The sequence below is a fragment of the Megascapheus bottae genome, chromosome 1, assembly GCF_031878675.1.
Source record: "Megascapheus bottae isolate mThoBot1 chromosome 1, mThoBot2.hap1, whole genome shotgun sequence".
NCBI lineage: Eukaryota > Metazoa > Chordata > Mammalia > Rodentia > Geomyidae > Megascapheus > Megascapheus bottae.
The window spans coordinates 1,231,017-1,244,516 of record NC_143509.1 but is presented as its reverse complement, the minus strand read 5'-3'; the positions used below and the strand labels follow the sequence as shown (position 1 = coordinate 1,244,516).

The 13,500-nt window shown below is 56.5% G+C and overlaps 1 protein-coding gene across 7 annotated transcripts in view; it reads right to left on the bottom strand.

The window, feature by feature from the left end:
- The window catches only part of Myo9b (myosin IXB), a 62,856-nt gene that overhangs the window by 10,945 nt on the left and 38,411 nt on the right, over nucleotides 1-13,500 (bottom strand). For 3 of the 7 annotated variants that reach the window (XM_090335124.1, XM_090335073.1, XM_090335090.1), the window contains exons 8-17: nucleotides 12,790-12,879; nucleotides 11,161-11,277; nucleotides 10,656-10,790; nucleotides 9,014-9,135; nucleotides 7,405-7,546; nucleotides 7,017-7,221; nucleotides 5,507-5,585; nucleotides 4,113-4,202; nucleotides 2,522-2,638; nucleotides 537-576 (exon numbers count right to left, since the gene is read on the bottom strand). In XM_090335124.1, coding sequence (XP_090191250.1) covers nucleotides 537-576; nucleotides 2,522-2,638; nucleotides 4,113-4,202; nucleotides 5,507-5,585; nucleotides 7,017-7,221; nucleotides 7,405-7,546; nucleotides 9,014-9,135; nucleotides 10,656-10,790; nucleotides 11,161-11,277; nucleotides 12,790-12,879 — 1,137 coding nt within the window. The remainder of the gene's footprint in view (nucleotides 1-536; nucleotides 577-2,521; nucleotides 2,639-4,112; nucleotides 4,203-5,506; nucleotides 5,586-7,016; nucleotides 7,222-7,404; nucleotides 7,547-9,013; nucleotides 9,136-10,655; nucleotides 10,791-11,160; nucleotides 11,278-12,789; nucleotides 12,880-13,500) is intronic. The other 4 variants (XM_090335082.1, XM_090335114.1, XM_090335095.1 and 1 more) reach the window with 4 other exon arrangements.

The following is a 13,500-nucleotide window of genomic DNA, read 5'->3' as shown; positions in this document are numbered from 1 at the left end:
GCTGAGCCTCCAGCCCCAGACTTTTTTTTTTAAATTCTGAGGCAGTCTAACGATGTAGCTTAAGTTAGAGTCACACTAGGTATGCAACACAGGCTGGCCTGGAACTTACAAAGTTTCTGTCCCAGCTTCCCAGGGATGGGGTTACAGGTGGGCACGTTGCCTGTCAGGCAGACGACAGGGAGCTGTGTGGAGGATGAGGGCTCTAAGCTGACACCAGCCACTACAGATGTGACCAGAGCACATGGATGGCTGTGGACGGGCCCATCACTGCAGAACCACAAAAATGGGGAAGAGCCCCCAAGACGGACCTGGTCCCCTCCTATCCTATGGACTAATGCACACAGGGTAACAAGGGATCCGTGGCTCCCCACTGTCCTGACAGCCCCTGGGCTTGTCTGTTTGCCTGACCACATTATGTGTATACTGGCACCCTGATGCCAGCCACAGGAAAGGGGTCTGTTTGGGGAAGGAACGAAGGAAGCGACTGCAATCTGAGCCCCCCCGCGCCCCCCACACCATGTTCTCGCCGCCTTTACCTTAGGAATGATCTGCTTTTGTTTGATACCTTTACTCTTCCTGTCAAAACAGTAAAAACGGGATTGTGAAAACAGGAGCGTGGTGAGTGGGGTGGGTTAGTCCAGCAAGCCACGCCTGGTGGGTTAGATCACGACAGCCACACAAGACAGACAGAGAGAGAGAGAGGAGGGGGAGAGAGAGAGAGGACAGGAGAGTGAACGGGCGCCAAAGTGCAGTATCGTGGCTATCAGCGCCTCTTCAAAGCCCAGCTCTGCCCCTTGGGGGCAGCGGCTAAGTGGACATGAGGCAGGACCTGGGTCTGGGGCTCTGGGGTAAGGAGAATGCTCAGCAATCTCCAGAGTCAGAACAGCAGACAGGTGTCAAAAAATAACTAGCCCAGAAGGCCAGGCACGGCAGTTCTCGCCTGTGACCCCAGCAAGTGGACAAGCGGGGATGGTGAGGGTGGTGGCGTGAGGCCAGCCTGGGCAAAGGCTTAGCAAGATCCCTACTTTCAGTGAGCCAGGTGTGATGGGTGCCTGTGGTCCCAGCTACCTGAGACAGTGGAGGTTGAGGATCACGGTCTGAGGCCGGCCTAGCCCAAACCGTGAGACCCTATTTCAAAAACAACCAAGGTGAAACAGGGCAGGGAGCGTGGTGTGGTGGTAGAGGTCCCATCCAGCAAGCCCAAGCTCTGGATTCCAGCTCAAGCACCACAAAGAAAAAAATAATAAATAAAACAAGGCAGGGTAACTCTCGCCTGCCAGTGGGAAGTTCTGAGGCCACACGGTTACATGGGGCCGCTCAGGAGCTCTTGAAGCTCACCTTGGTGCGTCTGGGCTTGAAGCAGTTACTTCTGCATTCCCAGCAGGAGAAAACAAGTAGGATCTTTAGTCCAAGGCCGACAGGCAGCTCTGGAGTTCTTACTGAATGGACCTCGTTTTTTTTTTGTCAGTTGTGGGGCTTAAACTCTGGGTCTGGGCGCTGTCTCTGAACTCTTCAGCTCAAGGCTCGTGCTCTACCACTTGAGACACAGTGCCACTTGTAGTTTTTTTTAGTGGTTCATTAGAGATGAGAGTCTCATGGACTTTAACGCCTAGGCTGGCTTCGAACCGCAATCCTCAGATCTCAGTCCTGAGTAGCTGGGATGACAGGTGTGGGCCACCACACGTGGCTTGGGTGGACTGTTTTGCGAGACAGGGTCTCACTATGCAGTGCACACTGGCCTGGAACGTCCAGTCCTCCTGCCTTAGCCTCCTGAGTGCTGGTGACAGTGTGGACCACCCTGGTACTCTGCAGAGCAGTGCAGACCAAAGGGGAAAGGCCAATCAGTAGCAACAGCTCACCGGCCAGCCCCAGCCACCAAGTCACTGAGCCAGCCTGCGGGCTAGTTACTGCCCGACACCACAGACAGGGAAGAGAGGGACGTCCATCTGGGAGGGAGGGAGGTGAGCCGAGGGCGGTGATGGGAGGCTCTGGCTGCATCTGAACCCGTGGTTAAGAGATGAATGTAACAAACTGCGTCCGTGCGGGGCGCAGTGGCGTCCACCCGGACCTCAGCCCCTGGGAGGGGGGGCGGGAAGACCTTTGAGACCAACCTCCATTAGAGGCTCCACCCCAGCTTTGGATAGGAGAGAACAAAATTCTTGTGTGGGCAAGAGCTGCTGTCCAGCCTGTGGTCAGGAGACCCACAGTGTTTGGTGGAGGTGTCTGGTCACACAGACCTGCATCCTGAGAGTGCTTAGGTCACAAGGAGTCCTCTGGCCACCCGCGGGGGAGGGGGAGGGCAAGCTCTGCTGGGGTGTGGAGGGCTGTACCCCTTCCTCCCACAAGCTGCACTGGGCAGGGGGGAGGGGACTGGCGGCTGGAATGTGTCCCCAGCATCAAGGTGGGGGGGTGGGGGAGACAGGGGGACGGCCTCAGGGTGAGAAGGCTGGCCGGAGGGGAGCGAAGGCTGTGGGCAGGGCATGGCAGGAGGCTGGCGGCCGGCAGCAGGACCCAGACTCACAGGATGAAGGTGCGGGGTGGTTTCTGGAGCCGGCTGAGGGACTGGAGGAGCCTACGGGGGTCCTCGCCCTGCCAGGGCAGGGCTTTGATGCTCTGGATGGTTTGATTATACAAATCACTGTGGGCAGGAAGGGATCCAGTGTCAGAGAGAAGACAGGCAGAGTTCGCAGCCCGCCACCTGGTCCCCAGGGCGGATCCCGGTGTCCCCAGCCACCACGGCTGAAACATGCGGGCGCCTCCTCCAAGCAGGCCCCTGTCCCGAGTCCTGGGGACAGAGCTCCAAAGAGCATCCTGGGTTGCTAAAAAGGGCCTTACTATTTGGGGTTGGGAGACCCCAGCCAGTGCTCTGGAGAAGAGCAGAGGCCTCAGGAGGAGGGATAATTGGCAACGCCGCAGTGTGGTGACTGAGGGGACGGGCGAGCTCCGTACCCGCAAAGACAGAAGCAGGCAGTGCTGAGGCTGAACCGCCGGCCCAAGAAAAAAGAGGTATCCAGAGAGATGGTGGGAGGATCAGGGCCTTGTGCTTGCCAGGCAGGTACCCCATCACTTAAGCTACAAACTCCAGCTCTTTTTCTTTTTCTTTCTCTTTCTTTTGTGCCAGCCATGGGGCTAGAACTCAGGGCCCGGGCACTGTCCCTGAGCTGCTGTTTGCTCAAGGCTAGCACTCTACCACTTGCCCTCCAGCTCCACTCCCTGCTTTTTCTGTGTATGTGGTACTGAGGGATTGAATCCAGAGCTTCATGCATGCTAGGCGAGCACTCTACCACTAGGCACCCTCCCAGCCACTCCAGCTCTTTCTATGCAGTTTTTCCCCACCCCACCCCCCCTTAGTCATGGGGTTAAACTCATGGCCTGGGCGCTGTCCCTAAAATTTAGAGCACAAGGCTAGAGCTCTGCTACGAGAGCCACAGTGCTGCCTCTGGTTTTCTAGTTGCTCATTGGATAGGAGTCAAATGGACTTTCCTGGCTGGCCTGGCTTTGAACAGTGATCTCAGCCTCCTGAGTAGCTGGGATGTCAGGTGTGACCCACTGGCGCCGGGCTGCACTTCCCTGTGTGGCTGGGATGACAGGTGCTGGCCAAGTCGCCCAGCCACCAGCTGAGATGGCCTCCCACAGCAACCTCGACTTCACAGGTGGCTAGGGTGACTCAAGTCTGCCTGGCGGTGGTGATGCTGATGCTTCTGGGGGACAGAACCTAGGGTCTGGTGTGTGCTAGGCAAGCACTGGACCACTGAGCCTTGCCCGCGCTGCCAGGCCGGGCCCTCACGGCGTGTCGGGAGTGGAAAAGCGTGTTTAAGCTCTGGACAGCTGGCCTGGAGGAAGCTTCCACCAGTAGCCCCGCACCTGTGTTCCGTGCACCATGCCAGTGCCTGGACACACTTACCTCCATTCCAGGGAGGCACAGAGTAAACGCAGCCCAGAGTGCTCAGTGCCACAGCCCTGTCTGCAGGCTTCCGCCCCCTCCCCCTCCCCCCAACTCCGGACGGCTGATCAGTGTGCTAGCGCTGGACGCTGCCCTGAGTGGCTGGGGCAAGTGGCTCTCTCGCTGTGCCTCCCTGGTCTTGGCAGGAAAAGCCCTGTCTTCTACTTACTTCTTGCTTTCACAGAAAGCAATGATTTCCTCAAAAGTGTTCACATCGAACTCCTCAGAGCGGTCAAATGAGAAATCTAGCATAGAACATCTGCAAGGAGAAGCCCAGTAATGTTCACCCACTCCTCATGCTGGGCGGGGCGCTGGGGCCAGGCCTGGGGGCCCTACGCCATGTCTGAGGTCACCGACCACCAGAGGCACGCAGAGGAGTGTGGTCTTTTGTCAATGACTGCAGGTCGAGGTGGCTCGTGCCTGTCATCCTAGCTACTCAGGAGGCTGAGATCAGAGGATCCAGGTTCAAAGCCAGCCAGGCACTGAAGAATATGAGACTTTTTTTTTTTTTTTGCCAGTCCTGGGCTTGAGCTCAGGGCCTGAGCACTGTCCTTGGGCTTTCTCAAGGCCAGAGCTCTACCACTTGAGCCTCAGCACCACTTCCGGCTTTTTTCTATGTATGTGGTACCGAGGAATCGAACCCGGGTCTTCATGCATGCTAGGCAGGCACTCTACCACTAGGCCAAACTCCCGGCCCAGAACATGAGACTCTTATCTCCAATTAACTTCTACAAAACCAGAAGGGGTACTGTGGCTCAGGGGTAGGGCGGTAGCCTTGAGCTGAAGAGCTCAGGGACAGCTCCCAGGCCCAGAGTTCAAGCCCCAGGATTGACCCCCCCCTCCCCCAAAAAAGAAGTCAATTATTGTTTTCTCTTTTTGGAGACAAGATCTTGCTATGTAGCCAGGATGGCCCAGAACTGATTCTCTTGCCTTAGCCTCTGGAATACTGGGGTGAGGGGTGTGTCTCAGAACACGCACGCCCTTCTAAACGAGATGTTACACTGGGCCCCCAGAGGAACCACGGATGGTCACCTGACTCCCGGCCAGCTCTCACTCATCCATACACTTCTATGACAACCTGAAGCTTTTTTTTTTTTTTTTTTACAAAGAGCCTGAATATGAACTAATTTTCATTTTCAAGGTGATGACAACCTGGGGACTCCCCCTGGGAATTTGTGACCCTTGAGAATACAAGGAGTCCAGGACTGGACAGCCCCAGGGCCTTGGCACCTGCCTGCCTTCCTCATCTGCTCCAGTCCCCATGGCCAGCTCCTGCACATGCTCAGCAGCCACTGGGCACGGCAGAGCTGGGAAGAGGGACCAGAGGTCCAGCCATCAGTGCTGCTGGACTCCTCGTGCACGACCTTCCCAACAGTGGCAGCACCCCAGGCCTGTCCTGGATGCAGACCAGCAGCTACCACTGCTGCTGTGCTCTGGTCTGTTTGGTGCAAAGGCTGCTGGGTGGTTTGCTAGGGGCAACTTGGGTACGAGCGGGATTTATGGTGTTCACTGGGGCCACTCTATTTAACAGCTTTGGTTTGGACAAATCAGGGTCTTGCTCACCGGTACAGCTTCTCCGATGGGGTGCTGGCTCCTCTGGGCAGCTCTCCATGGCATTGGGGACCAGGACTGCTGGCCTCTGCTGGGGACAGAGAAGACACTGTCCGTGAAGTCCTCATGGAGTCCCACGGCCCTGACTTCTCAGCAGACAGCCAGAATGACCCTGCTGACTACTCAGAATAACCACATGTGCTCGGCGCCCAGTGCACTCTAGGCAAGTGCTCTCACCACTATTTCTGCCAGGGCTGAGCTTGAACTCATGATCTTCCTGCCTCACTCTCCCAAGTACACAGGACTAGGATTTTAGTAGGTGTAGGTTGTAAGGCTTGAACTCGGGGCCTGTCCCTGAGTGTTTTATGCTAAAGGCTAAGCCCTTTACCACTCTGAGCCACTTCTGGTTTACTGGTAGCTAACTGGAGATAAGAGTCTTACAGGGAGCTGAGCGCGGTGGCTCACACCTGTAATCCTACCTACTCAGGAGGCTGAGATCTGAGGATCAAGGTTCAAAGCCAGTCCGGGCACAAAAGGATCTGAGACTCTTTTTTTTTTTTTTTTGCCAGTCCTGGGCTTGAGCTCAGGGCCTGAGCACTGTCCTTGGACTTTCTCAAGGATAGAGCTCTACCACTTGAGCCTCAGCACCACTTCCGGCTTTTTTCTATGTATGTGGTACCAAGGAATCGAACCCGGGTCTTCATGCATGCTAGGCAAGCACTTCAACCACTAGGCCAAACTCCTGGCCCCAGGATCTGAGACTCTTATCTCCAATTAACCTCTAGAAAACAGGAAGTGGGGCTTGGCTCAAGGGTAGGGTGGGTAGCTTTGGCCTGGAGAGCTAAGGGACAGTGCCCAGGCTGAATGCAAGCCCTACAACCCACCAAAAAGGAAAAAAAAAAAGGTCTTACAGGGACAGGGACTTTTTTTTTCTTGAGCTAGCTTTGTACTATGATTCTCAGATCTCATTCTCCTCAGTTGCTAGGATTACAACACAAGTGCCTGGCTGCTTGTCATAATTTTTTCTTTTTTTTGTCACTACTGGAATCTGAACTCAGCATCTCATGATTACTAAGCAAGTGCTCTACCTCCTAAGCCCCACCACTCGTCTTTCCATTTCTTGGTGCTTTAGCTGTTCTCCAGATATGGTCTTGTATTTTTCCTCTGACTCCAGCCCTGGATCACAATCCTTCAACCTGTGGCCGCTCATGAACTTGGGATTACCGGCACGAGCCCCTCTGCCAGGGCTGTTGACTGAGATGGGGGCCAGGCCCTCCGATGCCTTTTCTTGTGCTTAATCCACGAGCCATGTAGACTAGCCAGTACTTTCATGACAAGTACCGGCCCTGCCATGGCACAGAGGGGTGGTGGAGTCTGTGGGGTGATGGGAATGGTGACTCTGCTGTCTGTGGGGTCCTCACTGGAGGACCTCTGGAGCTGCTGTCTACGGGAATGGAAAGCTGTGAAACCTGCAGAAGCTGGGAAATGTGCATGCCAAGCGCAATGGTGGGAGCTGCCCCACCTGCCGCCTTCTCGGCTCTCTCCGCGCGCAGGCGCCCGGCCTCCCGCAGCACGGCCATGGCCCGGATGGCAGCCCGCAGCACGGCCCAGCGGAAGACGGCGACGGGGTCCATGCCAATGAGCTCCCGCACGTAAGAGCTGTCACTGCCCCGCAGGAGCGCCACAATGTCTGGTCGCATGTAGTCCATGTTCTTCTCCCGGAAGTCCTGCGGGCAGAAGGGCGTCACTCCCAGGAGTCCAAGGGCTAGTGCAGGACTGGGAGGCAGGGACCATCCCTGAGAGCAAGGGCCTGGCCATGAACCCCAAACCCTCTCCCAGTGCCAGGCTGACACGTGGGCAGCGCCCCGCGGCCCCCAGCCTGCCTGTGGCGTGGGCGGCCGGCCTCGTACCTTGATCTGGTACTTGACTTTGCCTGCAAAGTGCTGGATGATAAAGGCAGGCTCTAAGACTGGGGTGCCCAGGAAGTACTTGTTGTCCTCGTGCTGCTGCTTGAACTTGGCCAGCAGTGTCTGGCTGGTGGCGTGGGGGAAGCTGGGGAGAGACCAGAGCTTCAGGGATGGGTGGGCATTCTCCTTGCAAGGCTTAGGGCTCTGCACAGAGCGGGCAGGATGAAAATAGGAGTATGGCCTGAGCCCGGGCTGCCTGCAGGGCCCAGGCAACCTGTACAGCACAGAAAGGTGTCCCCTGCACTTGGGGACAGGTGTGAGCATCTGTGCCCGTCAAGCCCTGGACTGGAGTCCACGGCAGGCAGCTTCCAGAACAATCGAGGCTGGAGAGACTGCCGGTCTTGGATCCTCTGTACCTAAACACCTGCCTGGAGGGGGTCATCTCCCAGCCCCATATGGAGAGAGGGGGCTCGAGGCGGGATACGGAGCTCAGCAGGCAGCCACCACCCTCAGCTTGGAACATGGCATGCTCCTGGCCTCACCACACACAGGCAATGCCATGCCAGGTGTTGGCAGATGCCCTGGGCTTCACAGGGCAGGCAAGGGGCCCTGGAGCTGGGGCCACTGGCTTCCAGGCTGTGGACACGGCAAAGTGGTGCCTTGTGCACTGAGAAACTTAGCTGCTGAGGTGAATACCATTATAGCAAAGTGTTTTTGTAAAGGTCAGTGTGTGGGAATTGAAATCTTCACAAACAACACAAGAGGTAATGTTTTAAATAAGGACTGGATCAGGACTGGGCAGCCAGGCTCTGCCTCATGGGCCCAGGACATTTCTACCTCACCCTGACTCTGTCTCTTGGTGCCAGGCATGGTATCCAGGGCTGGCAAGCACTGAGCAAGTGCTCTGTCCTGGGGCCACCCCAGCATATCTGTATGTGGCTACAGCATCAAGGGACATGTCCGGCTCCAGGGCTGACCATGTCTGTGAAGGACAGGGCCCTGGAGCAGTCACCAGCTCATGACAGTAGATGCTATACAACACGGCTGATGTCCTTTTAGGAAGAGGAAGAAAAGATGAGATGGGGAGACGGAGGCATAGGCAGGACTGGCATGCTCAGCCATTGCCCAACACGCTGCAGGCTTGTTCCCTAGCTTGCAGAGCTAGGGAAGGTGATGGAGCTTTAAGAGGCGGAGCCTGAGGGGTGGGAGCCAGGTGGCTTGGGTGGGGTGGGAGCTGGTAGGGTCTGAGGAGTGGGAGCTGGGTCACTGGGGGTGGGTAGGGTCCCCCAATCTTAGCTACCTTTCCCGCCTTGCCCAGGCCCAGGGATGGGGGCAAGGGGCTCACAGGCCGGTGACACCTGGGCCCCAACTCCTGAGCATACACACCCGGGACCCCATCTCTGGAGCATCCCTGGGTGAAGGGAGGTGCTGGAGCATGTGCTAGCCCCTGCAGCCAGCTGTGTGGGAATTATAAACGGGAGGCTCAAGACAGGGGCAGGGCCCATGAGATGCTGAGGGGCTTGGGCCAGGGGGGTAGGCCCTCACTTGCTCTCCTCATCCAGGAGTTGGGGGGGTCTCTGGCCAGGGTTCTGACAGAGAGGCCGGCACTCACTTGCTCTCCTCATCCAGCAGGTAGAAGAGGCCGGTGGGCTTCTTGCTGATGAGATGGATGCAGCCCACGTTGTCGGTGTAGTCGATGTTGTGCCAGGTGATCCCCTCGCTCTGGTACTCCTCCTGAGGGGCACAAGGCTGGTCAGACAGGGCTCTGGCTGTGGAGGGCTGTGTGTGTGCAGGCATGTGTGCGTGCAAGCATGTGTGTGCAAGCGTGTGTGTGCGTGCATGTGTGTGTGCATGCATGTGTATGCACACGTGCTGGGCCCGAGGCTTGCAGGTGTCATGCATCTGCTTGGCTTTCTTGCTTATGGCTGGCGCTCTACCACTTGAGCCACTCCTCCAGCCTGACTCAGACACCACATTTTAAAACCCTATTTGAGGTGCTGGGGATGAAGCCCAGGGCTCTGTGCGCTCATGTCAGGTGACTGAGGGCAGCATGAGGCTCCTCCCTGACCTCCACTCTCTGTCTCATGGTGACAGGAAGCCTCAGGTTCTGATGCTGTATTTGTCACTTGCCACCCACCAGCCTGGAAACTTCCTTCCCTGTCAACATGGAAGCAGTATGAACGTCGGGGATCTGGAGAAGCCTCTCTCTCCCTGGCCCCAAGGACTCCTCAGCACGGGGTCTCGATTTCCAGCCGTGACTCAGTGGTACCACAGCCATCTTTAGAACCCCATGAGCTTTCCAGTGAGCCACCAGAATGATGGGCACAGAGGTCGGTGGAATCCCGAGAGTGAGGCTGCCAGCTCCAGTCTCCCGAAAGCACAAGGCTTTACGTGTTTGTGCAGAGCAAGTTCCGAAAGGGACTCATGGCTCCAACATGGACACCTGTCCGGTCCCCAGCAGGGTGGGATTTTCCATGTGGTAGAGAAAAATTCCAGGACAAGCCCTGGTCCTGGGGGAGATCTCAGGCTCTTGCTCCCCGGGGGTGGGGGTGGGGGACTTCCGTGAGGAAGTCTCCTGAAAATGAAACCCTGCACCCCTCCCCTGCCCAGGATTGAGCCAAAAGAAGCAAGCACACCCACGTCACCACAGAATGAATCCCAACAACCCGGGTGTGTACACACGGCGACATGGATCAACACAAGGAAAGAGTACTCCACCCTGGAAAGGGAGGGAATTCTGGTACCTGCTACAGTATGAGAACGTTCTGCTAAGTGACAAAGACTCCAATACTGTATGACTCCACTAATACATGGAGAACACAGCTGGGGGGAGGTGAACAGACCTCTGGGGGAGAGGGTCCATACCCACACATTCTACTACTGGCACCAGATCAGGAGACAGGTGAGGGGGACTTGCAAAGGCCACGGGAGAGTCTAGGAAACACTATACATCCCTGTAGGATGTGCTACCCATGGTATCCTAGATTCGGATCTCAGTGGACAGGAAGGGCTGAGTGCATGCTTAATGCCTCCACTGCAGAGCTGGATGAAATAGGGTGTGTGTGTGTGTGTGTGTGTGCGCGCGCGTGTGTATGTATGTGTGTATGTATGTATGTGTGTGTGTATGTGTAATATGTCTCATGCACATTTTGCCTGTGATGGCTTTGAATCACAAGCCTGATCCCTGCCTCCTGAATATGCAGGCATGGGCCACCACGCATGTCCCTGTAGTGTACACCGGCTCCTTCCCTTACCTGCTCTAGTTTGAAAATGTGCTGGTTGAAGTAATACTGCAGCTGCTCGTTGGCGTAGTTGATGCAGAACTGTTCAAAGCTGTTCCGCTCGAAGTCTTCAAAGCCAAAAATGTCCAGGACCCCAATGGACAAGCACTGGGGAGATGAGGGCATGGATTTAGCGGGACGGCCGGGAATGTTATTAGCTTAGTCATCATCTTGGAAGGACTTCCTCTGTGCATGTGAATAGAACCAGGGCCTCACCTGTGCTAGGCCACGTGCTCTACTAAACAGCCCTGCTTCCTACCAACAAGCCAAGCCCCATGTAGCCATGCCCTACTGTCCAGCCACGTCCCACAGGGAGCCACACCTCCTGCCCAGGGCCCCTGAATTCTGTCCTTTGCTCTGTGGGCCCGCCCACGGGAGAACCCAGGGTCTTGGCAGATACTGACAGCTTGGAGCATCCAAGGCTGGACACAGCCCCTCCCTCCCCGCCCGGTGTGGTAGCTTGAGCGGCGTCACTCACGGAGACTGCTTCTTCCATGTCCTTCTTGTTGAGGAGGGCATGGTTGATCCGCAGCACAATCCAGTCAAATAGGGCGCTGTACAGAGACTTGGCCATCGAGTCCCGGGCGGTGACGGCCTGTGGACACAAAAGGTCTGGTTTTCTTTTTTTTTTTTGGTGGGTCATGGGGCTTGAACTCTGGGCCTGAGCACTGTCCCTGAGCTCTCCAGCTCAAGCCTACTGCCCTACCCTTGAGCCAAGCCCCAGTTTCCGATTTCTAGAGGTTAATTGGAGATAAGAGTCTCAGGTCCTCTTGTGCCTGGGCTGGTTTGAACCTTGATCCTCAGATCTCAGCCTCCTGAGTAGCTGGGATGACAGGCGTGAGTCACCATGCCTGGCCATCTTTACTAACTTCTATGGGGGATGTCCTTGAACTCACACTGGTACCTCCTCCTCTTGAGTAATTCAGCTGGGTTTATAGGTAAGTCCGTACACACAGCCTGTAAATCCACCTCTGCACAGCCACGTGCCTTCTAAACAACCTTTCTGTCAGCGACAGGCTGCACATACACTGGTGGCCCTGTAAGGTCAGAAGAGAGCTGGAAATTTTCCTCTTTACAGGTGTGTTTCATTTTTGTGCTGGGTTCAGGCAGTGCCTGGCCCCCTGGCGTGAGACGTGTGCAGAGGCTCACCGCTTGCCCTGAGCTATCCTGCCTGCAGGACTCGGGCCAGTCCCTCCGTGCTGCTTGGGGTTTCGAGTTGGGGAGCAGAGATCACACAGAGCCCAGGGACACAGAAGGTCGCCCCTCTGGTGTCATGAGAACATCCCAAGACTATGGCACAGTGAGATGGTCTGACGAAGCCCAGCCCCCAGCATGCATCTTGCTGCCAGCACTGCCTTCTGAATGGTGCAGCAAGCTGCAGGAGACGCGCCCCAGTTCTGCTTTTCCGGACCCCGTGGGAACAAGCCCCATCCCCTCAGCGAGTGCTGCGGGGGCGCTGAACTGCCAGGGTGCCAGGGCACCCTGGGAAAGGCCCCAACAGCTGCCCTCAGATGAGGGGCCCTATTCGCCAAATGCCCCGTGACCAGGGACTTTCCTGATACTGGCCAAGCTTCAAGTCACGCTGCTCTTGACATGTCACACAGCAGTGATGGAGGAGACAGGGGAGCCACCTGATGGGGGCCCAGCAGCAGGTGCCACCAGGTCTCCGCCTGGGACGAGCCTGCCTTTACTGGTGGGCAAGAACACATCGCTACTTTTGGTGTTTGGAAGCTCTGTGGCTGAGGTAACAGCAGCCTTAGACAGTCTGTAAACAAATGGGTATGGCTGTGTGTCAATAAAACTTTATGGACAGCCCAGTGTGCTCTGGTAAGTACCAGTATTCCCACGAGCATATGGGGACAAACGTCCGGGGCCCCAGCCAGGGCCTGAGAACTAGTGTGTGCCTCAAATCGCAAAACTCAGTTGCCATTTCGGCTGGCTGTAGGCCACAATGCTCTGAGAATACTGGGGAGACGACTGCAGACATGACCGCCCGAAGCTGCAGGATGGCGAGGGTGCAGGTGGTACCCCACCGTGCTGGCCCTGCAGAGGCTCCCCTGGTGTTGGGGGCAGCGCACTCCACAGGCGGGTTGGGGGTGGGGCTCACCTCGCTGAGGCTGTAGGGCAGGATGAGCTTGTCGTTGACAGTCACCGCTTTTCTTTTGGTCAGAACCTCTACCAGGATTTCTCGTTTCACCTGTTTCAAGGTCAAGGAAAAGGTCAAGGAGATGAGGAGCTGGTGAGAACAGGGGTTCTCACTTCCCAGGCTGGAAAGTACCTGGACCCCCTTGACTTGCTCAGGGCTCTCGCCAAGGCCATGGCTGGTGGCGTGGCCTGAGCTGTGGCCACCGGGCATGGCTGTGACAGGGACCCTGGTCCAGGTGGCTCCCACACTGCGTGCAGCCACTAGACCTGCAATGACTCAGTCCCTTTGTATGCAGCCTCTGCCTGGATAGCAGGACAGGGCGGGGGGTATCCTACCACTGTGCTGCTCCTGTACCCCCAGAAAAAAACGCTGAGCACAATTTTTAGGAACAGGCTTGGGAAATAGGAAGAGGAGGCTGGAGGTGCAGCTTGGTGGTGGGAAGCTTGCTTAGCGTGTATGAGGTCCGAGGGTCCAGCCCAGCACTGCGCACAAGCATGAAACACAAGACAACTGAAAAGTGAGGCGGGCAGGCTTCAGCCGCTCTGTGGGTTCTGGCTTGCCTTGGAAGTCTGCACCCCATTACAGGACGCTCCATGAAACCAGACATCTCCAGGTATTGCCTGGAGCCTGCGTGGCCCAGCCCATCAACATGAAGACAGACCTCAAAGATTT